Source organism: Euleptes europaea, chromosome 2 (assembly GCF_029931775.1).
Source record: "Euleptes europaea isolate rEulEur1 chromosome 2, rEulEur1.hap1, whole genome shotgun sequence".
NCBI lineage: Eukaryota > Metazoa > Chordata > Lepidosauria > Squamata > Sphaerodactylidae > Euleptes > Euleptes europaea.
This window is the reverse complement of record NC_079313.1, coordinates 18,592,926-18,619,879: the sequence shown is the minus strand read 5'-3', so window position 1 is coordinate 18,619,879 and position 26,954 is coordinate 18,592,926. Positions and strand designations below refer to the sequence as shown.

Sequence of the window (26,954 nt, the reverse complement as noted above, 5' to 3'; positions counted from 1 at the left end):
GGTTCGCCTGAGTGTGGTCGGAGGGGAAACTGGAGGGCTGCTCAAGGCATGTCATGGTCTAGGCCAGGCCTCTTGGCAGTCTCACTGGTTTTTACAGCTGTACCCCTGTGTGTGTGAATGTCTAGGATGATACTGCCCTCTACTGCTTATAAATATGATGGCATGGCTGTCGCTAAGGGTGGATGTAATCCTTTCCCCCTTTTGACTCTGCAGGCCAAGGGTGGGTATAGAATTGTATCTTATTCCTCTCTCCTCAGATGCCAAGGGGCTGTCCAGTCCAGCAGAAGTAGAATTGCTACGGGAGAAAGTTTATGCGGCTCTGGAAGCATATACCAAACAGAAATATCCTGAGCAACCTGGAAGGTAAACAGAAATGGGGGAGGGGGGTAGCCATGTCAGTCTGTAGCAATAAAATTAAACCGGAAGTGGCTCTTTAAAGTCTGACAACACCTGTTTTTGTTCCATTTATACCCTGCCTTTGTCCCCTGCGTGAACCCAAAGCAGCTTACCTCATTCCCCTCTCCTCCATTTTATCCTCACAACAACCCTGTGAGGCGGGTTAGGCTGGGAGTGTGTGGCTGGTCCAAGGTCACCCAGCAAGCTTCAGTGGCAGAGTGGGGATTCGAACCTGGATCTGCTAGATCCTAGTCCAACACTCCAACCACTGCACTACACTACACCGGATCTCCTGCTTTATTCCACCATAAGCATTCTGTGAGTTGGAGCTCACTTCATCAGATGTATTGGATTGTACATCCATTAGGAAGATAGCTCAAAATGTGTGAAAGGGTGGAGGGAAGGTGGACTGTGCACTGTTGAAATGTACAGGGAAAGAGAGAGGGCTGCAGTGCTATGTTAGTCCTTTTGGCTTGGCCAGAGCAGAAGCACATACAGAGCTGAAAGAGGCAAAGACAAGCCAAAGACCATTGAATGCAGTAAATGAAGCTAATCTGTTGTGGGCTGGTGAAGGCCTCAGTCGGAGAGCATCTGGAAACTAGGGCGGTGCATATCAGTAAACCCGAGCCGAAAATAAAGCAGAAAATTGCAATTTCGGCTTATTTTCTGCTCAGGTTTACTGGAAAAACAACAACACTTGAATCAGCCAAGTCGAATAGGCGATTCCCGGAAAAAGCCAAATAATTATTGCAAAGTTTGCAATATTTCTCTAAGGGGGGGTGACCCCTTCCAGATAAAATGGGACCCCCTTATCCAATCATCACCAAACTTTGGGGTCATGCAATGAGAGTGTTGCGTACAGGCAGGTCTGAGTCTCTGCTTTCCACACAGCAACGTATCAATGCTGAAGGAAGCAGAGCCTGACGCGTATTTTACTCTTGCTGGGAGGGGCCGGCAGCTCTTTAATAAGGACAGGAACAGTATACTCACAATACAGGAACAAGATCACAGCAGATACAAGCTCCTCGCCCTTACGGTCTTGGCTGCAGGCACGGCTTTCTTCCAAGTTCAACACCACGGCAAACCGGACTCCTAAATGAAGCTTCTCAAGATAAGAGACAGGCAGCATGCAATAACATTTGCTCCCACGAGGCACTTAACGGTCAGCCTTGCTTATATTGCCTTCGTGACTCTCCAGGTATTTCAGCTCAACTGTCGGCTTCAGACTCTGATTCCTCCTGCGCCAACTTACGTCTTTTGTCCAAAAGCCGGGCTGACTTTCTCCTTTGCTGCAATGCCATTCTACCTTTTACTCTTCTTCTCTCCACTGGTGGAGGAGACCCTGAAGGTGAAAGGCTTTCTCTTCCCTGTTCTCTTGTTTCAGCCGGCCGATCTTCTGGCTCAGAGGCCCCGTCTTGCTGTTCCGGTGTTATCTCTTCAGAGGGAGTGAGGGCTTGTTCTGCCTCCTCTTCTTCTGAAGAGTAATTCTCAGGCTGACTCACGACAGAGAGTCCCTTCATGCTATGCTGTGAATTTGGGGGCTCTACCTCCAAAAATGCCCCCCCAGGAGCATCAAAAGAAATCCCCATAAATGGGCATGAATTCTTCCAGTAAACCTGGAAATAAACCAAATCCCCATATTTACCAGTATGGGTATTCGGCTTATTTCGGGGTTAACTGGAAAAAAATCGGGCCCAATACACCCAAACCCGAAATTTACCGGATTTTTTTTCCACAGCCCTACTGGAAACCTTTTTTGCCTTGAGCTTGTGAAAGGTGGGATATCGATGTAATAAACAGCCTTCTCTCCTATCACACTCAGGATCAGCTTTCCTTGACAAATTACAACATTTGAACCTCACCATAACATAAGAACATCTGCTGGATCAGAGCAGTGGTCCCTCTAGTCCCTCTAGTAGGGATGCCAGCCTCCAGGTGGTCACTTGGGAACCCCCCGGAATTACAGCTCATAGAGATCAGTTCCATTGCAAAAAATGGGTGCTTGGGGGCACTATGGCATTGTTCCCCACTGAGGTCCCTGTCCTCCCCAGGTCCCATCCCCCAAATTTCCAGGTGTTTCCCAACCTGGGCCTGGCAACTCTAACTGGAGAAGCTGGGTGGAGGGAATTCTACAGAATGAAGAATCTGCTTTGGAAAAGAACTACAAATCTTCCTTACAATGTCTGTTGTCGTACACTGCTTCCCTCTACTGGCCAATATGCAAAAATGCAACAAGTGGGAAGAAAGCCATTCTGTCCCCTAAGAAAATCATTTAAAAGTCATATTTTCTGTTTTATATCGACCACTTCCCCCTTTGTATTACTATTTTTTAATAGTAATGGGCACTATTTAAAAAAAAAAATAACATGGCAGTTTTTAACACAGAATTTCTAATAAGTCACAGCCTGAAGACCCCTGTAAAATACAGCTTTATCACATTTCTCTAATTTGATTTCCAAAGCTCTCTTTCTTTACTGCCCTCTGTAATTTGCTCCTCTGAGTTGCTTCATTCATTTCCTAAATGCTCTTTAAACTTACAATAATTTTCTAATAAGACCCAGCCCAAAGACCCCTGCAAAATACAGCGGTACATCTGCTGCCTTCTCTCCCCCTGCAAACCAACCCCAAAAATTTCTAAGTGAAGTCGACTTCCTCTAGAGATGCTGGACTGAGCGCCACATTCTTCAGGGGCTCCTGAGGAACCCAAGAAACGTTCAAATCTGGGATGCATCCTGCACCCCTACCCAGATCCTAAATAGTGGACCGGGGACCAGGAACTCTCCTGCGGTCTGACCCCCATTTTTCTGAGAGAGGACAACTCTCGGGGAACTGGGCAAGGTCCCGCAGGCATTGAGGGGAAAATACAATGCCGCAAACATCTCTTTGGAATTAGGCTCAGTCCTCCTCTACCTATTACCACCTAAGCAACCACACGGAAGCAAGAATACATACTCTTCTAAAATCTGAGTAAGTTATAAAAATTTTGTTTTACCTGGATTTGGAGGATCTGAAGAATTGGCAAATACATCTATCAAATCTGTGCCTCCCCACCTGATGTATAAATGACTCTTACAAAACAAAAAAAACATCAGATAAACTGGCAGGAATTCTATCAATTTATTCAGTGGATAGACATAACAAACAGGAGCTTTTGAAAGACGTTACAACTACCAATCAGATACTTCGACGTTGAAAGGGGAGGGAGGAAGAATCCCCCCTCCTTTGTTGTCATCTTTCCGCCTTCATTGTTTAATGCCATTGTGAGACTGTAACAGACTGTGAGATTGTGAGATTGGAAGTGTGTCTTGTGTAACTGACAAATTACTTCCAAGTTCCTGGAAGAAGAGGTAACAAAAGGTCCACAGTTCTGCATCTTTATGGGTATATCCTGTTTTCTGCCGCAGTCTATACTAGAGTGTTTTCAACTTGATGGTATTTAACATCAAATTACTACCCACTATACAGGAATCCTGCTGAATCACCTATACATTTTTCTATTTTTTGGTTTATTTGCCCGGACTCTACCAACTAATTAACAAAATTTTTAAAAGTAGCAAGCATGGAATGTGCAATTAAACAGATGGATCAACTAATTGCCATGACAAACACCATATATCAATCTATCAATCAAAACTGGATTCTATTCTGGATGTACTTAAAGACATAAAGGACCAAGCAAATACAACGAAGTCAGATGTGATAGCAGTGGATTCTCCAAGTGAGAAGATGGCTCAAGATCAGGAAATTCCCACAAAGGAAAAGGGGAGCCAGGATAAACAACAGGACAGTGCATCCCTTCAACAGGAAACTGCAACAGACCAGCTGCTTACGAAGGATATGAACGTGAGAGATCTTGACTTTTATCTTTACAAATTGCCTGAAGAATTTTTTGATATTAGCTTGGAGGACTTGAAGGGTGGTAAGGTTGGAGCTACCGGGATTTCTTTTTATGAACTTGGAATTGAAGAAACAACAATGCAGATGTACTATGAGAACTCTATGCTTGCAGAGGGAATTTTACCAAACACATCCAAGGATGCTCTCCGGTGTTTGGAGTCAATGAAGAAAAGTGGAAGACGTTGGAAATTCCGGACAAAGGGACTGGCTAAAAGAGTCTAGTTTTGTTTTTTGGAAATAAACAAGGGACTGGTTAAAAGGCTTGATTTTGGCAATAATGGTAGAATTTACTATATTAATACATTATAAAGACAATTTACAATGAACAGGTGTAGGGAGACATGGAGGGTTTACGGAGGTATTAATTTATGAAGAAGATGATAATTTTTACTTATTGATCTAATCCATTGATTATTAGTAAGATTTATTAATCTTCCTTTTTTCTGAGATAATATTAACCACCTTTTAATGATTACATTCAATATTATATTTTTAAAATTGTATGAGATTTAGTTCAATTAGTGTAATTAGAAATATTAGGATTAGAATTGTAGATACCAAAGAGTATACAGATTTATTAATGGATGGAGGAAGATGTCGGGAAAGTCCTGTTATATTTTTTCTTGTCTCTCTCTTTATTTTTATATGTTAACTTGTTTCAGAAAAAAATTAAAAAATAGTTTAAAAAAAATTCTAAGTGAAGTCTCAGAGGCCATTTTTGCATGGTAATTAGCAGCGCGTTCAAGGCTGAATTGCCCCACACATTTTTTAAAATTTTGGACGCTGAACCGTCATTTCGGAAGTGACTGCAAAGCCGGCGCAGACCTGCTTCGCATTACAAAAGAGTCCACTTAACATGACCTTTTGTGTTTGCTCTGCTGCTGCTGCGAAGAATAACCAGAGGAAACCATGCAAAACAACAGTGGCGCTATGCACATACTAATAGCTATGCAAATGAACGAAGGAGCAGGTGAGTGTGGGGTGTGTGGAATTTCTCCTTTTGCGTCGGGACCGTAAATAGGCATTTTTAAAGTCACATTTTAAAAAAGAGCTTTGAGCGAGCTTCAAAATTGACCATGCATAAATGGCCAAAGATTTTCACAGAAAATACATGTAAGAAAGGAAACATAAAACGGCAAAGAACAGTTAAAATGCAATGCACTAACGTTCATAGTTTAATTATTACCTTTGCTGCTGTTTCTTCTATATAAAAAAAAAATCAATGAGAACTTCCAGCCTGCATTTATTGATCTAAAAAAGTTCCTCCTGCTGGTGCTGGCCGTAATTTAACATTGTGCATTTGAGGCCGATCGTATTTTTTAACATGGGACATTTTTCTCCAGTCCTGTGGCCAGCCATAAATGTGGCCTAGATCTGGTGGTGATGTGGCGCTCTTTCTTTGTGGTCTTTGTGAGATTGCATGAACACAAGAATCTGCCTTATACTGAATCAGACCCTTGGTCCATCAAAGTCAGTATTTTCTACTCAGACCGGCAGTGGCTCTCCAGGATCTCAGGTGGAGGTCTTTCACATTACTTACTTGCCTGGTCCCTTTAATTGGAGATGCCAGGGATTGAACCTGGGACCTTCTGCACGCCATCAGATGCTCTACAAACTGATCCACAGCCCCTCCCCCTAGGCATTTTCTCCTAGCCATTAACTGCAGGGTTCTCTGCTTCTTCATCCCTTCAGGTTCGCTAAGCTCCTCCTGAGGCTGCCTGCCTTGCGGTCCATCGGGCTGAAGTGTCTGGAGCACCTGTTTTTCTTCAAACTGATTGGCGACACCCCCATCGACACCTTTCTCATGGAGATGTTGGAGACGCCACTGCAGATCACTTGAATTTTTGCCAGGAAGCCCAAATGATTGAGTTGTTTGGGGGTGGGGGGGAAGGGAGGAAAACTATGGTGATTATTTCTATTGAGGATGCTGGGGTCCCAGTCCGCTCCTGCCCATTCTCATCCCCTTGTCCTTTGGCGTGGGGTATAATAAAGGGATGGGGGAGCTCCTATGAACTTGTAGATGTGGCTTTTCTTAACCGCTGTCCACTTCATGGTTTACCCTAACTGGCAGCTAGGCGGGGCACGGCATCCTTTAGCTTGTCAACCTTGCCACGTGTACAAATAACTGAGTTTAAATTATTTTTTCACTTACAATAAAAAAAGAAATAAAAAATGATACATATGAATGGTTGGTGTGGAGTTTCTTCTCTGCCGTTTCCAGTACAGGCTAGGGGACGGCAGCAAATGGTTCACAAGAACTGTATTGACACATAGGCCGTTTATGCATGGCTGTTTCCTCACGGTCACCCCACCGACTACTTCGGGGTTTTGCTCTGATTATGCTTGCATTTTCTGACCGTCGGAGGTCGCCTCGCTCTCCCCCTGCGTTTTTGCACATTTTGCCAGCGTTTTCTAGATTCATGTTTAGCCAGCATCCAGAAAATGGGGGGGAATGCGTGGAAACGCGTGGGGAGAGCAAGGCGACCTCTGACAGTTGGTAAATGCAGGCATAAACAAAGCAAAGCCACAAAGAAGTCGGTGGGGTGACCGCAAGGAAACAGCCATGAGTAAACGGCCTTAGTTAAACTATTTATTAATTTTATTTCATTTATATTCAGCCTTTCTCCTCAATGGGAACCCAAAGCAGCTTACAACACCGTTCTCCTTTCCTCCATTTTGTCCGCACAACAACCCTGTGAGGTAGGCTAGGCCAACAGTAGGTGACTGGCCAAGGTCACCCAGCAAGCTTCCGTGGCAGAGTGGGCATATGCACCTGGGTTACCCAGATGCAAATCTAGTGCTCTAACCACCACACCACAAAAAAGCTAAATATATAGCAGTAGTTTTATAAGGATGGGAAACATATTGCTATGGAATGATCCAGAAGCTGTAATCTCTGGCCAGATTTGTGTTTAGCCAGCATCCAGAAAATGTGGGGGAAACATGTGGAAAGGTGCAGGAGACCTCTGACGGCTGGAAAATGCAAGCATAGTCAAAGCAAAGCCCCGAAGTAGGCAGGGTGACCATGAGGAAACAGCCTTGCATAAAATGCCAATAATTGACTTGTCACCGTAGTATTAAGCTACAATTACCAAGTTTAGGCTCTGATGATATTTCAAGCGCTGTTTTTTAAAATGCCTTCTGAAACCTCTCCAGTGGCATTGGGGGGGGGGGGTTAATGTCAGGAGCAAGCCATGAGGATGGTATGCGGTAGTGTGATTGTGCTGCTCCCAGGTGCTGTTGTGCTGTTCTGTCCAAGGCCAGTCTGTGCCCCGTGTTTAGTCTTCATAGATTCCCATACTGTGGGAATCGCCAAGTGCTCCTTCCTGCCTCTGGGAGGGGGTTGCCTGGGTTACCAATTATCTCCTCTTGCTTTTCCATATATGCTATGCACCTTGCCTTTGCCCCTTACTAGTGTCCTTTTGAATATGGCTTCTGAAACCTGTCGATTCTAACCAATAAAACTGCTTTCGTGGATTTGCCATCTGCTGAAATCTGTTTATGAGTTTGCCGCAGGGCTAGAGCTTACATTAGGACACTAGTCCTATCCTTACTTGTTGACCTCGGCTGGAGCCCTGGAGGGTTCGCCTAGACACTCGTCTCCTCGGTTTGGGGTGCGGGATGAGCTCCCCGAGGACCCCAACTTTCTGTGTGCCATCTTGGAGGAGGCTTAGCGGACTTACGCGGAGTCCACCCGGCTGGTTGGGCTGGTGATTGATCAGTGGCGTCGCCTGGCAGCGGCGACCCCCTGGAGGACTCAGGACACTGATCTATGTGCCCACAACGACCTTTTGGGACTTGATACTTTGCTGGAGGAGGCCCGGTTGGTGCAAGAGGACTTTGCTCTCCTAACCCCGTTGTTGGCTGAGCTTACGCTCCGCAGGATGCATCAGGAGTTGGTGGCCATAATCCAGAGGCCCGAGTTCTGTTTCCAATGGCGAGGGCTCTGGTGGGAGAGGTTCCGCAAACTGTTCCGGATCCCACCCTATGCCTCCGGGAAGCACAGAACGCTGCCGCCAGGACAGTCCTGGTTCTTGTGGATTTCACGCCGGCCACGACGACGTCGGCCGACATTGAGAAGATACTAACTCCTGAATTCGGTCCTGCCTCCGCGGGTCTGGCTCAACAGGTCCAACCGCTGTTGGGCCAGCACAAGGAAATCCAAATATTCTTGGAGCAGGCGGCCGTACCAATTGTGACAGCTGCCGCCATGTCCAAACTCGAGGCAGACCGTGCACTCGCTGACCAGAGGCGGGCGGAGGAGCAACTGTTGGCGGATGTGGCCGCTGCTCGGGCGCGGGCGACAGCAAGAACGGGAGCATGGTCGAATGTTTGCGGGGGATCGGACTGGTCTCTCCCCTTGTTGTCTTTGGGCTCCCCGGAACCTGGCCTGACCTGGGAAGTAGCGCACAGGTAGCGGCTCACCTTTGCTCCTGATGTCCCAGAATATGAGGAGGAGGAGGAGGACTTGTATGCAGAGGAGGGCGACTGGAATACTAACTACCGAGCCAGCCAAGCCCGACGGACCGGGGGGGCTGAGGAGGAGATCCATGCCTTAAGGTTTCAAAACCGAGAGCTTTTGGATCGTGTGGCCCGTATGCAGGACCAAATGGATGTGTTGATGCGTGAATATGGTCGCCTGCAGCGAGCTCAAGTGGCACCTGCGCAGGCACCGGTCCCAGGCCAGCAGCCTCTGGCGCAGCCAGCACTACAGCAACCTCCGGTGCAAGCACCGCCGGGGCAGCAGGGACAACAACCCCCTGGCCAGCAGCCTCCGGTGCAACCGGCTCCAGGACAGCCTCCGGCACCTCCACCAGTGGGACCGGTGGTGCAGTGGAAGCAACCCTGATTGTGTGTGACATTTGATGGCTTCGCGGATGCATTGCCCTGTTTTCTTCACCAAGTGGGTAGTTACATGAGAGAACAAGGGCATACCTTTCCCACGGAAGACAGCCGAGTATGGTTCGTTTCCTCACTTCTAGCTGGAAAGGCTGCAGAATGGATGGTCCTCCAGTTTGATACCCAGGCCCGCTTCATACGGTCGCTTAATGAATTCATGTGAGCGTTGAGAAGACGTTTTGAGGATCCGTTTCAAGGGGAGAAGGCCCAAGCGGCCCTCCTACAACTCCGTCAAGGATCCTCCTCAGTACAAGAGTTTGCGGATGAGTTAAAAAGACTCGCTAATAAAATAGTGGACTGGACTGAAGCCACCCGGGTGCACTACTTCAGAGCAGCATTGCATCCTGAGATTCTAAACTGGGCATACATGCAGCAAGACCCAGCCACCTTGGAAGAGTGGATTTTACTGGCGGAAAGCCGCCACCAGTTTATTTCTCTTGCCCGACGGCAGGCCAGGGAGGGGGGAAGCCAGAAAAACCCTCCCAAACCTGCTGCTCCTCAGGCCCCGCGGAGGCCGGCTCTACCTCCACCAGACCGAGCATTGTGGTTTCAAAGGGGAGCCTGCCTCGTTTGCGGTACCATGGGTCACTTCGCTGCCACTTGTCCGTCACGTCCGGGGCTGCTGAGTCCCACTCCCCAGCCAGATGGGACTCCTCGCGGGAGAGGACGCGCCTGGGGGAGAGGCACCGCAGCCGAGCAGAGCATCCCTCCAAGATGAAAAGTGCTCCCAGCTCTGCACGCCGGAGAAGTGATGACGGACCTTTCGCCAGCGGACCCGTCGGGGTCCAGGATTACAATTACTACTCCTGGGGAGAGTAGCCCAGCATCTTCAGATGACAGCGACCACTGGAACTCCCCAGCCCTTAACTTGGAGTCTCTCCTTGACCAGCCAAAAAACGGACTGGGTCTGCGGTAGAGGGAGCGATACCGCAGACCTCCGCAGGTATTCCTGCGAAACCCGAGGCTCCTGTCATGGTGAGTGAAGTAGAAGAGACTGTATATGTAGATGTGATATTATGACATTATAGAAAAGGACCTCAATTACAAGTTAAAGCCTTAATAGACTCAGGGTGTGCCCGCTCGTTAATTAATGAAACCACCTTTAAGCCGCTCCAAGTGAAGTCAGTCCCTTTACCGGCACCTGTCACTTTGCTCAAATGGATGGCACTGATTTCAGGGGGGGCAGTCGACCGTCGCACTCACGGAGTGGCTATGTGAATTGGCCACCATTGGGAACAAATCAACTTTACTAGTGTGCCCAATGTTCGATATGCTGTGGTGTTAGGAGCAAATTGGCTCAAAGGGCACAGTCCCACCATAGACTGGGAAGCTGAGACCTTAACGTTCAATAGCCCGCTATGTGAATTGCACCGATACGAAGTGGCCGTTAAAACCATAATCAAACCAACTCCTGCCCTGGTCTCGGACACCTCCAGTCCGACCCAATTGCCACTCGACTATCAGGACTTAGCAGATGTATTTAATGTGCAGGAGTGTGATGTGTTACCTCACACACACCGCCGGACGGACTGTGCTATTGAAGTGGTGGGGGATGGAAAACTGCCAAAGAGTAAAATCTACCCGATGAGTCCTACGGAACGGGCGGTGCTCCACGAATTCTTAGACAAGAACTTGGCTCGCGGTTTCATCTGACCCTCCACCGCGCCCTATTTGGCACTGGCTTTCTTCATACGTAAGAAAACAGGAGATTTACGTTTGTGTATTGACTTTCGAAAACTCAATGCTGTTACTCAAACAAATGCTTATCCCATCCCCCTCATTTCTGATCTCTTGGGACAGTTGAAAGAGGGACACATTTTCACCAAATTGGACTTAGTCGAGGCTTATTACAGAGTCAGAATCCAGGAGGGGGATGAATCTCTTACTGCCTTTCTAGTTGCTTTGGAATGTTCGAATTTATGGTGATGTGTCAGGCCTGCTTTCCCCAGCTCTAAGCAGCCTGTCAGACTCTGACTGTTTTACTTTCGATTCTACCAGGTGCCTCTCAAGGCCAGACTTGCTAACTGCTAAATTCCTGTTCCAGTGCTATCTCCCATGGGAATGACTCCTCAGTAGATATCCCCAATATCCAACCAAGGTTGAATGCCCCACGGAGTCCCTGTTCACTCCTGCCCAAAGGGGTTTGCTCCCCATGCTAGCAGTCCAAACCTGAGCGCAAACCCGGCTCTCACCACAACCCCCACAAGGGGAGGGCACTTCAGGCCCAACCACACCGGTCAACCCGACCGCGCCACCCCCTCGCCTCCTTCGCCAGCTCCGTCAGTGCCCAGTCACTCTGACAATCCAGCCGTCCAACCCCCCTCAGGGACGTCCCCTCCCTCCACTACAGAGCCCACACCACCAGATGGATTGGATCTCACAGACTCTTCTGTAGCCTCACTTCGTTCCGCTTGCCAAGCCAAACTCTCTGCGTAGACCCTCCCCTCCACTCTCACTGAACATAGAGGCTTATGGTACAAAGACTCTAAGCTGTATGTGCCTCAAGGGCTCCGGAAAGAAGTCCTACAGCTGGTCCATGGGGCCAAGACCGCGGGACACTTTGGATTTCTAAAAACATTGCATTTACTACGGAGGCAGTTTTGGTGGGCGGGCATGCGGACTGATGTGGATTCCTTCATTCGCAGTTGCCCAGTCTGCGCTACGGTCAAAAGGGCCCAAGGGAAACCTCCCGGGTTGTTGCAGCCATTAGAAACCCCCACTAGACCTTGGGAGGTTATTGCTATGGATTTTATGACTGACCTCCCCCTCAGCGAGGGAAAAACTGTACTTTCGGTAATCACAGACCTGTTCTCTAAACAGGTGCATCTCGTCCCATGCGCAGGTATCCCATCCGCCCCGAAACTGGCCCGCCTCTTCGTGTCACATGTCATCCGTCTACATTCCTTTCCGCGCAAGGTGATAAGCCACCGCGGAAGTAACTACGTGGCTAAATTTTAGAAAGCTTTCTTGAAATTAGTGGGGGTGGAACAAGGTCTCTCAAGTGCTTTCCACCCCCAAACCGATGGCCAAACAGAACGAGTGAACGCTGTGTTGGAATGCTACTTACGCTGTTATGTTAACTATCATCAGGATGATTGGGTTGAATTGTTACCCTTTGCTGAATATGCGTATAATAATGCTGTGCATCAGTCAACTGGGTTTAGCCCCTTTCGGGCCATTTATGGGCAGGACTTTGGTCCCATAAGCCATAACGATATCTCTGGGGTGGAGGGGGGAGAAAGTGTTGCTGACTGGGTGCACACGATTCAGATAACCTGGCCTTGGCTGGTACGTAATCTAGAGCGAGCTAAACATAAATACAAAGATCAAGCTGATAAGCATCGCTCACCGGGCAAAGACTACTCAGTGGGTGACATGGTTTATTTATCCACCAAGATTCTACGGTCCAACCGCCCATGTAACAAACTCAGTGCCAAGTATGTGGGTCCCTTCCCCATTGCTCGTGTCATCAACCCAGTCACTGTGGAACTTTCACTCCCAAAATCACTCAGGAGAGTCCATCCTGTCTTTCATGTCAGTTTGCTAAAGCCACACATGCCCTCCCCGAGAGGCATCCTGAACCACTTCCTGATGTACCAGTGATGGTTGGGGGGGAGGAACATTTTGAAGTTGCGAAAATCTTAGACTCACACATCCGTCATAGGTCTCTCCACTACCTGGTCCATTGGAAACATTTCGGTCCCGCCCACGATGACTGGGTACATGCACGTGACGTGTCAGCACCCCGTTTGGTCCGCCAATTCCATACTGCCTACCCTGACAAGCCTGGACCGGTGGTGGACAGTGGGGGAGGGCTAAAGGAGGGCACAATGTTAGGCCTGCTTTCCCCAGCTTTAAGCAGCCTGTCAGACTCTGACTGTTTTACTTTCGATTCTACCAGGTGCCTCTCAAGGCCAGACTTGCTAACTGCTAAATTCCTGTTCCAGTGCTATCTCCCGTGGGAACGACTCCTCAGTAGAAGGGGGGCCGCCTTGATCTGTTGTGACTAATACTTTCCCTCATAGGCCTACCCCGTGCTTCCAGTTGCCATTCGTGCCAATGTACCTGTAAGCTCTGCATGCCTGTATGTTTTCCATTAAATCAGCTCTCTTTTGGACTCTTTGTCTCTGGATGCTGTTTGTGGGATTACCACGGGACAAGTGCTCACATTATGCCTTTTGGATTAAAAGGGGCCCCGGGGGTCTTCATGCAACTCATTAAGGAGATCCTCCATGATCTACTGTTCAAAGGAGTGGTGGTATATTTAGATGATATTCTCATTTACTCTAAAACCATGGATGAGCACGTTGTCTTGGTTCGAGAGGTGTTGCAACGTCTCAGAGACAATCAGCTGTATGCTAAAGTGTCTAAGTGCGAGTTCCATAAGAAGCAATTGACTTTCCTAGGATATATTATCTCACACCAGGGACTGGCTATGGATCCTGAAAAGGTACAAGCAGTGCTCGATTGGGAACCACCCTCTACTCATAAACAGGGCCAAAGATTCCTCGGGTTTGCAAATTTTTACAGGGCGTTCCTCCCACATTTGGCTCAGATTGCGCTACCCATCATGAACCTCCTTAAGACTAAGGGAAAGGGGAATACAGCCACCTTACCCAATGCCCGGGTGGAGTGGACCCCCCAGTGTCAAGCCGCCTTCGATAGTCTTAAGCAGCTTTTTACATCAGAAACCTGTTTTGCAGCACCCGACTGCAATCAACCATTCGTAGTGCATGTAGACGCTTCCGACGTAGCGATGGGGGGTGCACTCCTGCAGCGGGGGAGGATGGGCACCTGCATCCGTGCACTTATTTTTCTAAAAAGTTCACTCAATCCGAATTCAACTGGGCCATTTGGGAAAAGGAAGCTGCTGCGGTGAAGCATGCCCTGACAGTGTGGAGGCAGTTTTTAGAAGGTTCCAAGGTGCCCTTTGAAGTGTGGTCCGATCACAAAAACCTAGACTCCCTAACTGGGGCTCGCAAGCTGTCCGCAAAGCACGTGCGCTGGGCGGACTTCTTTGCCCAGTTTCGATTCGTCCTAAAATATGTACCAGGGAAGCAAAACCTTCTGGCTGATGCTTTATCCAGACTTCCCCAATATCCCACCAAGGTTGATTGTCCCACAGAGTCGCTCTTCACCCCTGCCCAACGAGGTCTGTTGCCCACTTTGGCCATACAAACCCGTTCTCAGACCCGATCCCCACCGCCGCCGCTTGCGATGGGGGGAAAGCCCCACGCCCGGCTGAGCCGATAGCACCGCCTGCCTCACTTCCTCTTCCCCCTGAACGACTGACAGCCACGGTTCCCGAGGTGCGGGGACCTGAGCGCCCCATTCAGTCGCTCCCTGCACCTGTATCAGCTCCGTCCCCGGTCAAGCTGCCCGCTGACTCCTCTCCGGAGGGGGTGGAAGGACTGTCTGATTCCTTTAAGGAGACTCTCCTTTGCAGTTATCAAGCGGAACTGTCCTCGCAAACCCTCCCAGCTACTTTACTTAAACGTGGGGAATTTTTGGTACAAAGATTCTAAATTGTATGTTCCGGTAGCTTTGCGGGGGGAGGTTTTGGGTTTGGTTCATGGCGCCAAGACCGCCGGACATTTCGGATTCCTCAAAACATTGCATTTGCTACGGAGACAATTTTGGTGGGCGGGCATGCGATCAGATGTGGACTCCTTCATCCGCAGCTGCCCCATATGTGCAGCGGCCAAACTATCACAGGGCAAACCGCCCAGACTTTTACAACCGTTGGAGACTCCCTCAAAACCGTGGGAAGTGATTGCAATGGACTTCATGATGGACCTACCCCCTAGTGGGGGAAAGACAGTTCTTTGGGTGATTACTGATCTGTTTTCGAAACAGGTGCATCTTGTACCCTGTGCAGGTATCCCTTCTGCCCTGAAATTGGCCCACCTCTTTGTGTCACATGTCTTCTGTCTACATTCCTTTCCGTGCAAGATAGTGACGGACAGGGGGTCAACTTTCGTGGCCAAATTCTGGAAGACTTTTCTCAAACTGGTCGGAGTAGAACAAGGACTGTCTAGTGCCCTCCATCCCCAAACGGATGGTCAGATTGAAAGGGTAAATGCGGTGTTGGAATGCTATTTATGCTGTTACGTTAATTACCATCAAGATGATTGGGTAGACCTATTGCCTTTCGCTGAATATGCTTATAATAATGCTGTTCACCAATCCACAGGATTCAGCCCTTTCCAGGTTGTCCATGGTAAAGAGTTTGGCCACGCTGGCCATATTGATGTTTCTGAGGAGGAGGGGGGAGCGGATGTGGCCGGATGGGTACATTCTATTCAAACAACCTGGCCATGGCTGGTTAAAAGTCTAGAACGGGCCAAACGGCGTTACAAGGCTCAGGATGACAAACATCGCTCCCCCAGTATGGAATGCAAAGTGGGGGATCTTGTCTATTTGTCCACCAAAAACCTATGATCCACCCGCCCATGTAATAAACTCAGTGCCAAGTATGGATTATTAATCCAGTGGCTGTGGAACTCTCCTTGCCCAAGTCCCTACGAAGAATCCATCCTGTGTTCCATGTCAGTCTTTTAAAACCGTTTGTTCCTTCCAAAAATGGCATCCTGAACCACAACCCGAAGTGCCTGAAATGGTGGGGGGGGGGAGGAGCATTTTGAAGTGGCTAAAATACTGGATTCTCACATTCGCTATGGTGCCCTTCAGTACCTGATCCGCTGGAAACATTTTAGCCCTGCCAGGATGAATGGGTGCGCGCCTGTGATGTCTCCGCCCCCTGCTTAGTACAAGAATTTCATGCAGCCTACCCTCAAAAGCCCACGGTGGGAGGGTGAGGGGGGGTCTTTAGGGGGGCAGAATGTCAGAAGCAAGCCATGAGGATGGTATGTGGTAGTGCGATTGTGCTGCTCCCAGGTGCTGTTGTGCTGTTCTGTCCAAGGCCAGTCTGTGCTCCGTGTTTAGTCTTCATAGATTCCCATACTGTGGGAATCGCCAAGTGCTCCTTCCTGCCTCTGGGAGGGAGGTTGCCTGGGTTACCAGTTATCTCCTTTTGCTTTTCCATATATGCTATGCACCCTGCCTTTGCCCCTTACTAGTGTCCTTTTGAATATGGCTTCTGAAACCTGTTGATTCTAACCAATAAAACTGCTTTCGTGGATTTGCCGTCTGATGAAATCTGTTTATGGGTTTGCTGCAGGGCTAGAGCTTACAGGTGGCTACAGTTGGCTGGAACAAGAACAAGGGGGCTAATATATGCGAGTCCTGCAAAAAAACACGAACCTTCCCATCCACGCAGCATGCGAAGGATCTCTCCTAAAACATCGTACCAAACAGAGGCTCGGGAAAGATCACAGCAAAGGAGGAGGCAACTGGAGGAGGGGAGGGACCCATGCAGCATTCGGCTCCTTGGATGAAAGGCTGGATTCAGAGGCACTAAATAGAACACATAGTTATTTAACACATTTTATCCCTTCCTTCCTGCAAGGACCTCAGGATGGCATATGTTGTTTTCTCTTTCTCCGTTTTATCTTCTCAACAGTCCTGCAAAGTAGGTTAGGATGAAAGAAAAGAGGGAGGGTTCTCTAGAGCAGGGGTGTCAAACATACAGCCTGCGGTCCAGATCCTGCCCCTTGAGGTCTCTTATCCGGCCAGCGAGGCAGCTGAGGCAGCCACACACACACCAGTCCCAATTTGGGCTGGCAAGGCATGGTCCAGCTCGACCAAGTGACAGTTATGTCACATCTGGCCCTCATAACAAATGAGTTCAACACCCCTGCTCTAGAGAGCTGGAGGAAAATAGCTTGCCCCTTTAAACAGAAGCTTAATGGTGTCCTGGTTCCCAGGCGATGTACTTCTGTGCCATGAAAAGCTTCAGCTGCCCATTTCTACATGTCACCTGGTAAATAACATCCCATTAAACCTGTTTAAGGGATGGGACTTTTGTTGTTGTTGAGACCACAAGACCCCCACATTTTAAGACGTACCCATTAGAACCACTTCCTACACCTTCTACCAGTTCTATCAAATTCCACAAGGGGGCAACCAATTACATAGCATTTGCAAGAAAATAGTGCCTCCCCCGCCCCCCACCCCAGTGCTGATAAGAAAGGAACTGAAGCAATTGCATGCCATTATTCCTTCTGGCGGAAGTTGTAGCTGGTTTCCCTACCTAAAGGGACAGTGTCTGAATTTTGCCATGGCAATAAAAGGCTGAATACTAGAGGTTAATTCATTACATGACGCTGGCCGGTCCATCTCGCCCAGTACCAGCTGATGTGGCAATTCTTCTATGAGAAATCCGGCAAGATCAGACTTTTGCACCCTGGCCTAAGAAATCTACTTTCCATCCTTCTGTCTTTTAAAAATCTTGTAACATCAAACCTGATGAAGAGTCCCGGTGGGCTCGAATGCTTGCAAAGGCTTTTGTCCTAACTTGGTTGGTCCGATAAAAGGTATCACGTTTTGATTTTGTTCTGGTCTCCAAGATCTCAAGCAGTGAGAGGATTTTTCCAGCCTCGCTGCTGAAGATGCTTTCAGTGAGGAGGACCTAGATTGAACCTTTGGACATGCCAGAAAGGGCCATGAGAGTCAAACACTGACCCAACCCTTCCTGCCCTTCTTCTTATGAGCTGTCTGTTCATTCAGCTTACACCTGAGCCACAACGCTCAAAGGACATTACTTTAATTTACCTTTACCTTCATTTCACTGCCTCGATCTAACTATTGAGCAGGTCCAAGCCAAAACAATGGTGTTGGAACCAAGCCCTATCAAAAACAATCTGGATAGAGTGAAACTTTAACACTCTCTGGATTCTGTCCCAAATCTTGATGGGCCAGAACCTTAGCTTGCTTCTATTATCTCCTATTTTTTGGCAATGCTTGATGTCTTTAAAATAAATTATAACGCACACATGCACGGACTAAGGTTTACAGTTGTCAGTGCAGTATAGCAAAACTTGAATTGTTTTTTCTCTTTAATGATTGACAGATGAGAGCCAGTGTGGTTTCGTGTTTAGAATGTCAGGCTGTGATCTGGGAGACCCAGGTTCGAATCCTCACTAGCTGCTAAGAAGCTTACTGAGTGACCACGGGCCAGTCACACACTCTCAATCTAAAGTACCTCATAAGGTGGTTTGTGATGATAAAACAGAGGAGAGGGGAATGGTGTGAGCTGCGTCGAGTCTAAATGAAGAGAAGAAGAAGAAGAAGAGTTGGTTTTTATATGCCGACTTTCTCTACCACTTAAGGAAGAATCAAACCGGCTTACAATCACCTTCCATGCCCTTCCCCACAACAGACACCCTGTGAGGTAGGTGGGGCTGAGAGAGCTCTAAGAGAGCTGTGAGTAGCCCAAAGTCACCCAGCTCTAGCTTCATGTGTAGGAGCGGGGAAACCAACCGGGCTCATCAGATTAGCGTCCACCGCTCATGTGGAGGAGTGGGGAATCAAACCTGGTTCTCCAGATCAGAGTCTACCGCTCCAAACCACCACGCTCTTAATCACTACACCACACTGGCTCCTAAATACTATTCCTCCTATGTTGAGAATCCAAAATATATTATCATCTGGTATATGAAACTGTTAGAACATAAATTCAAAAACCGTGAAACAGGTGACTGAAACTTTGCAATCAAAAGTGTGTGTGTGTGTGTGTGTGTGTGTGTGTGTGTGTGTGTGTGTGTGTAGAGAATGGTCCAACCCAAGTTCAGCATTTTAAAACTTTGTTCATTTTGCTAAAGAGCATTACAATGCAGGCCTCGACAATGTGAAGTCCATAAAAGTAAACGGGCTTACAAAAAGGTAACTCTGTTTAGGATTGCACTGCCAAGCACGTGCTGGATTGTGTTCAAAATGTTACTAAGATTTCATCGCTCTAAGGGACATGGAATTTTAGTGGGTGCAGAAAGTCACTCTTTCCCACTGTCCCCCACCCCTCTGTCTTATCCTGAAGTTAAAGCACCTTGGCTACTTTCATTTTGTCAATTGCATCTGGTTATTCCTCCAGCTAAACCAAATGGGAAATTGATTGTGCAGAAATACTGCGGTCAAAGCCCATTTCTTTTCCTTGTGTTGACCGAAGTAATTTCGCCGAGGATTGCCCTGTGACTCAGGATACTGGTGAAGCAGATCAATTGCTGTGATAAGTGGCTGTTTCTAGACCTCGTATGTCACTAAAAATATGTTATTTTACTTAACCAGCCACTGCAAGCAATGACATAACTTTGAATTGTGTTAGAATTCCTTTTTATTGCTAATGCTTCAATACTATTAATGAAAAAGTAAAAGACACACTAATATATATGGAATATATGAAAATCAGATTACATGAAAAAAATCTAACAGATTCTAATAAATTATCACAGATCTGAAATACAGTAAAAAATTACAATGAAAAATGCAATAAAATTACATGCCCATCTATGTGTCATACCAGGAATAATTCTCAGACAGTCAGCATGCAAGCACGCCTAGCAAAGAATTTCCAACCTCTTACAATCTTGTCCCTTTATATACTCTTCCAGAGGTCAATTGTTTTGAGAACCAATTAAAATTATTATGAGAATCAGGGGAAAGTTGTTTTGAGAATCTTGCAAAATTGTTATGAAAATTTTGCAATATTCTCAGGCATCAAAAGATATAACATGTACCAATAGGACAAATTTTCCCTTAACAAACATCTTTCCCTAACCTTGATATCATGTCAGACAAATAAATGACATAGGAAATAACACCCAAACATAGATACCATTATACATTCTCAAAAGAAGTTCCCAATTTTCACATTTCCCTCTTCAAGGCTCATTGACCACAAAGACAAAACAAGTCATTATTGGACTTGCTTATTATGCACTCATATTTGACTTAAAAGCAAGAGAAATCACAAAGGCAGATAAATGTGTTTTTCTCTGCATTTTGTACTATTACCAACCTTGACAACCTTGTTTTGGCTATATTCCCAGACCTCAACTGATTATCGGGAACATTGTATCTGACCTTGCTCTGTGGTTTTTCAAATGCCTTCTAAACATTCTGTCTCACAAACTCACAAACAACTCATTTTCTCAGGTGTCTCTCCCTGCAGGCCCAAACTTGAAGCCTTAAATCTTCACTGGGAGCTTAAATCAGTACTGCAGTTTGTCAGTTATCTATACTTTTAACCGTAAATGTATTAAAAACCATAACACTGGTTTAGCAAAAAACAGGGAAGGGGAGGAGAAAGTCAAAAATATATTTCTGGCCAGCTTGTATGGAAAGCTCCTAGGGTGGGGTTGCAATCATACCAAATGGAATGTCCAGTCTTTTATTGTGGGCCTTTTATGCAGGGACGCTTCCCCGCGGTCACCCCCACCGACTGCTCTGGGGCTTCCTTTTGATTATGCATGCCCTTTCTGCCCATCAGAAGTTGCCTCGCTCTCCCTGTGCGTTTTGCCCACGTTTTCCAGAGTCCGGCTAAAACGGGATCCGAAAAAAACGGGCAAAACATGCAGGGAAAGTGAGGCAACCTCTGACGGGCGGGAAAGGCATGCAATGGAAAAGGAAGCCCCAAAGCAGTCAGTGAGGGGTGACTGTGGGGAAACGTCCCTGAATAAAAGGCCATTGTCAGGGTATTTCACCAAGGGAGAGCCTTGCAGAGTTACCAAAAGGAGGGCCAACGGCTCCCTTCCAGGTAAGCAGATTCAAGTCCATCAGTCGTGCTGTCATCAGTAGCCAGTTTCACCAGGCAGAGCTTCCTTCTGTTCCATCCAGGCCCAGAGTCTGTATGATCTTCAGCTGAAGCTCCCTGATCACCTTTGAGCCTCCCCACCACTTCACAGCCAGGCCCATTGACTCCAACCCAGTCTGCGAACGGAGGGGGAGATACTGTCATGGCTGGCACAGGATCTGGGAGACCTAGGAAGCTTGCGGGCAACCCTGTGCCAATTGTTCATTCCTCAGTTTAACCTACCTTACAGGGTTGTTGTGAGTATAAAATGCAGCGGAGACTCCATCACCACTCCGCCTGGCCTGCCTGAGGGACCTTGGCATTGCATAGTGGTTAAGAGTAGTGGACTCTAATCTGGAGAACTGGGTTTGATCCCCCCACTCCTCCACAAGAGCGACGGACTCTAATCTGGTGAACTGGGTTGGTTTCCCCACTCCTACACCTGAAGCCAGCTGGGTGACCTTGGGCTAGTCACAGTTCTCTCTGAACTCTCTCAGCCTCACCTACCCCACAAGGTGTCTGTTGTGGGGAGAGGAAGGAAAGGACATTGTAAGCCAGTTTGATTCTCCTTAAAAGGTAGAGAAAATCGGCATATAAAAACCAACCCTACTCCTCCTCCTCCTCCTCCTCCTTCTTCTATCTCAGCCTGGCCTGACTCACAGGGTTGTTGTGAGGATAAAAATGGAGGAAGGAAGTGAATACCACACTGAACTTCTTGATGGAAGGGTGGGATAACACTACAAAGCGCTAGATGGATAGAAACGAAAAAGGACCCCTCTAGGTAAATGCTGATAAGCCGGGTACAGCCTAGGGCTGCCAGCCTTCAGGTTGGGCCTGGAGGTGTCCTGGAATTATAACCGATCCCCAGAGGATGGAGATCAGCTTCCCTTGAGAAAATGGATGCTTAGGAGGGTGGACTCCTTTGCATTATGCCTTGCTGGGGTCCCTCCCCTAACCTCATCCTCTCCAGGCTCCACCCCCAAATCTCCAGGAATTTTCCAACCTGGAGTTGGCAACCCTAGGCAGTTCTCTTGAGGAAGCACCACTGGAATGAAGGGGTGCCGGAGCTTGTGCAGATGAACTTCCCGGAGGATTGAGGCCGCACAGGCCAATTTTGTGGAGGAGCTATGAACACGGAACTCTGAGCACATGTCTGAATGGGTCTTTGCATTAGCCTCTCCCCTCCTGAGAGGTGTGCCTGTCCCTGGATGAAACCTTCCTGGTTGCCCCCACCACCACCACCACCACGCTTGCCAATCCTGGCCAGGAGCAGCCAACCCAAAGGTGCCCCCCCACAAGGTCTTCCCTAGACATTTAAGCACCAAGAACTCGGCTCCCAACCCGCTATTAACCCTGGGAGGTGAAGAACCATCCAAGCCCGCTGCTTTCCTGCAGATTAGCCCCCCCCCCAAACCTGGCAGCCAGTTAAGCCTGAGCGAGTGGAGGTGGTGTCAGCAGTGAGTCAGCAGTAGGGCTGTTGATTCGGTTCATCCTGAACCGAAAAACAGCCGAATTTCCCCCGATTCGGCGGTTTTTAGTTCGGGATGAACCAAACTCAAAAAAAGGCGGAAAATGGGGGAGCCGAATAAATTTGGCAGATTCGGGGTTCCCCCCCCCCCCGCGCACCTTCACGGGGCTTCCATGAAGGTGCGCGGAGGGGGCTCTTTAAACAGATCTGCGCTTCCCAGCTGGGAGGCGCAGATCTGTTTAAAAAGCCCCCCGCACGCCTTCATGGAAGTCCCGTGAAGGCCCGTGGGGGGGCGAATTTTCCCCCGAACTCCGGATCTCGGCTGAATTTCAGGGATCCAAAGCGGGGGAGTTCAGACTCCGGCACGGCCTGAATTTAAAAGGGCCAAATTTTCCCAAAGCCGAACTTTCCCAAAAAAAAATTTCAACAGCTCTAGTCAGCAGTGTGTTAGCAGTGTGATGCTGTAGCTAAAAAGACAAATACAGTTTTGGGCTGCATCAACAGAAGTATAGTGTCCAGATCACGTGAAGTGATGGTATCGCTTCACTCTGCTCTGGTTAGACCTCAACTAGAGTACTGTGTTCAGTTTTGGGCACCATAATTTAAGAAAGATGTAGACAAGCTGGAACGTGTCCAGAGAAGGGCAACAAAGATGGTGAGGGGTCTGGAGACCAAGTCCTATGAGGAAAGGTTGAAGGAGCTGGGTATGTTTAGCCTGAAGAGGAGAAGACTGAGAAGGGATATGATAACTATGTTCAAGTACTTGAAGGGTTGTCATATAGAGGAGGGTGCTGAGTTGTTTTCTGTTGCTCAAGAAGGTTGGACCAGAACCAACGGGTTGAAATTAAATCAAAAGAGTTTCCGTCTAGACATTAGGAAGAATTTTCTAACAGTTAGAGCAGTTCCTCAGTGGAACAGGCTTCCTCGGGAGGTGGTAAGCTCTCCTTCTCTGGAGGTTTTTAAGAAGAGGTTAGATGGCCATCTGTCAGCAATGCTGATTCTGTGACCTTAGGCAGATGATGAGAGGGAGGGCATCTTGGCCATCTTCTGGCCACTAGGGGTGTGGAGGGGGGAGGTAGTTGTGAATTTCCTGCATTGTGCAGGGGATTGGACTTGATGGCCCTGGTGGTCCCTTCCAACTCTATGATTCTATGGGGGCATAGCTACATGTGCTAGTTGAGCTGTGTGGTTCATGGGTCAAAAGCAACCTCTCCATAGAGCAGAGGCACAGAGGAGTAATAACGGTACTGGGTGCCACTGGGGTTGACTGGTGCGCTTTCACACATGCTGAATAATGCACTTTCAATCCCCTTTCAACGCACTTTGCAGCTGAATCATAACGGCAAAATCTGCATGCAAATGGAGCCCTGAGTGGATGGGGTGCGCTGGAGGCCACATGAACCCATGAAGCTGCCTTATACTGAATCAGACCCTTGGTCCATAAAGTCAGTATTGTCTACTCAGACCAGCTGCGGCTCTCCAGGGTCTCCGGCAGGGGTCTTTCACATCACCTGCTTGCCTAGTCCCTTGAACTGGAGATGCCAGGGATTGAACGTGGGACTTTCTGCAGGCCAAGCAGATGCTCTACCACTGAGCCACAGCTCCTCCCCATTTCCCCCAGTTTGGGTTCCTTCCCAAATCCGTCGGGTTTGCTCCCATGCAAACGCGCAGAAGCTCACCGCTCCGAAAGCGCTCCGGACCAGAGTCGCCCAGCGGCCAGGATCTCTCAAGCCCCCCACACTTCCGACGTGTCGGGATCTCGCGCATTGCGGCCGATCGGCCCCGGGCGGCAGTTTGCGCGGCGCTCGCATGCTCCCGGCCGCCGGGCCCCTCCTCCTCCTCCGAGGGGGCGCCGCTCCCGCTCCCCCCGGGGAGCCCCCGCGCTCTCCCCTCCCGCCCGCGCCGGCCAAGGACGCCCCCCCCCCTCGCCCTGCTCCGAAGTGCGAACTCTTCTCCGCCGGCCGCGGCAACCCCCAGCCCAGCTGCCTCCTCCTATCCTCGGCCCGTCTAGGGCGGAGGGTGGGGTTGAGGGGGGGCAGGGATGAGACGTGCCTGGGGGGGAGGCAACCGCCCTCCAGCCCGGGGGCTCGCCCAGCGGGGAGGGAGCGGAGCGGAGCGCAGCCGAGGGGCAGGAGAGCCCAGACGCCGGTGGATGCCGCCGACGGCGCGGCGGGGACCGGGCGGCGGGCAGCGCCTCGGCCCCCGCTGACGCCCGTCCTCCGGGCCCCCGAGCCGCTTTGCCTTGCCGCCCGCTCCTCCAGCCGCCGGGGAAGCGCCGCCCGCTCCGAAGCCGGCCCTCGCCCCGCAGCCGTCGGGGTTGCGCCCTGGGCGCACGGCGGAGGCCGGCAGCCGCCGAGCGGGTCGCTCGACGTCCAAGAAGGGACAGCCGGGCTCTTTCGCAGCCGGGACGCCCCCGGCCTCGCCGCCCGCCCCACTTCGAGCCATGTTGGACGGCCTGAAAATGGAGGAGACGCTGCCCAGCGCGCTGGAGCCGCCGCCGGCTCCCCTCCCCTCCCTGCTGGGTAAGTGCCTGGATGCCTCCCCCCTCCCGCCGTGGCAGCCCCTGCCCCCCAGGGGTCTCTCCCTGGCGCAACAGCTGGGGGGGTCCCAAGACCCTTCCCCAAGAGGGTCGCTTTTGCCCGCCCGTCCGCATCTCCAAAAAGCTTTGCTCGTTTGAGTGATTTGAGTACCCATTGCCTGGAGCATTTCTGCCTGGGAGGTTTTGCCTTGGATTTGCCGCTCTCCAGATGCACACTGTCCCCATCCGAGTTCCCAAAACTCTGCACGGGGGCTTATTCTTGAGTTTTGAGAACTCGGGTGGGGATAATGTCCATCTAGGGAGCGGCAAATCCGAGGCAAACCCCCCCCCCGCGCATAATTGCGAACAACCGGCGCTGGAAATTTTGGTCGGGATGGAAGCAACCGACGGCTTGCTTGACAGGTGGATCGCAGTGAAGTCCTGCCCCGAGTGCGGTCCCCTTTGCCAGGCAAAAGAGGGAACGAACGCGTGTGAAAGAGAGAGGAGATTATTATTATTAGCAGAAGCGGCAGCAATTAAAAAGAAATTGATTCAGTATCCTATTCCATTGTAACAAACCCTGTTTTAGCGACCTTTTCGTAGCGCAAATGCACACACATTCACCCGGGCAGAATGTTATCAGTTTTCAAGTGGCTGGAAATTAGTGGTCCAACCCTTCTTTTTTCCTCTTCTTCTTCCGGACCCCTATGGATTATTTCCAACTAATTATCCGAGTTGGATGGATAATACAAATAAAGCGTTGTTTGCTAGGCAATTCTGGCTTAACTGGACGGGTTGTAGAACGGAGCGGCCGGTGTAGATAGGGGTGGAGCGACAGGGAGTGCCAAATGTTGCCAACAAGGAGGCCCCGATCCGGATTTTTGGAGGAAACGGACCCTGGTGGGGTGTCCCTTTCTGGAGGAGGCAGGGGCTGACGCGCAGCGGTCCTGGAGGTCCCGGGACCGCAAGGCGTTGCCGGCTCCTGGAGGCGCAATCCGATCCGGACTGCGCATCCCTAAACCCGTTCGGCCAGAAATATCTGCCCTCACGCCACTGAATTAGGACTCCAGTTTTAGTCTATATTTAGCTAACGGTAATAGGGAAAGGGCCCTGAATCGATTCGCCAAGGATATATTCCATGCAGGAAAAATGTGGGTCTCGATTATGGAATACCCCTCCTCTTTTAGGGGGCGGATTCTTCCTTCCGTTTGTTTGAACAGAAACGGTACTCCCCAATATTCTCAAGATGTCTAAATAAATCAACCTTTGCCTTCCCGTCCTAAGCTGGAACCAAACGAACGGGAGAAATTTGCATTGATTTAAATCAAAGCTCACCCAACCGTTGCATTTAATGTCGAAGAGAAATAAATCGCCTTGAAAGGAGAAGCGAGAAAATGCTTCCCAAGTCGCTTCTCCTTTGCAACCGGCTTCTTTTGTCCCGGGTGGTGGGCTAGAGACCCCCCCCCCAACGCACCACCAGAGACTTGGCTGGCGAATCCTGGAGGATGCCCGATTTGTGGTTGTTTAAAATTCAATCCCTCCCCTCTTCTGTTCTGAAAAGTGAAAATCTTTCCGGGAGACCGACTGGGAGAAATTAGTCGGATGTAAACAAAGGACAGTGTACACACGTTGCAGAAGACCGTGGTACACGCGCTAAGGCATGGACCGTCCGAATAAAGTGTTTCTATGCGATTGAATTAATTCTTTCCCATTTATTCATAGGAGGTTTTGCATTGGATTTGCCACTCTATAGATGCACCTTTCCCCCATCCGAATTCTCAAAACTCTGCATGGGGACTTATTGTTGAGTTTTGAGAATTTGGCTGGGGAAAATGTGCGTGTAAGAGAGTGGCAAATCCAGGGCAAAACCTCCCATGCATAAATGGCCCTCGTCTTCCATCCCGCCCTCGTACGGCTGAATCCGGGATTTAGGCCCCGCATTTCCCCCGGTTCCGATTGATTCCCTTTTTAAAATGTATTTTTAAAGGAAACGTCATTTGCTTTTTTCTTACAAACCGGTGGACACGTGAATATGCAGGGCACGAGTTTACTGTGACGTGTTTATAGGTTTAGTATTTTACAGGGGCATC

The 26,954-nt window shown here is 49.1% G+C and overlaps 2 protein-coding genes across 3 annotated transcripts in view; both read left to right on the top strand.

The window, feature by feature from the left end:
* Positions 1–6,145, top strand: part of RXRG (retinoid X receptor gamma) — a 54,992-nt gene extending 48,847 nt beyond the window's left edge. The window contains exons 9-10 of the mRNA XM_056844299.1: positions 258–363; positions 5,986–6,145. Of these exons, the coding sequence (XP_056700277.1) occupies positions 258–363; positions 5,986–6,133 (254 nt within the window). The 3' untranslated portion in view covers positions 6,134–6,145. The remainder of the gene's footprint in view (positions 1–257; positions 364–5,985) is intronic.
* Positions 6,146–24,789: 18,644 nt separating this feature from the next.
* Positions 24,790–26,954, top strand: part of LMX1A (LIM homeobox transcription factor 1 alpha) — a 77,291-nt gene continuing 75,126 nt past the window's right edge. The window contains exon 1 of one of the 2 annotated variants that reach the window (XM_056845002.1): positions 24,790–24,868. In XM_056845002.1, coding sequence (XP_056700980.1) covers positions 24,790–24,868 — 79 coding nt within the window. The remainder of the gene's footprint in view (positions 24,869–26,954) is intronic. The other variant, XM_056845003.1, reaches the window with a different exon arrangement.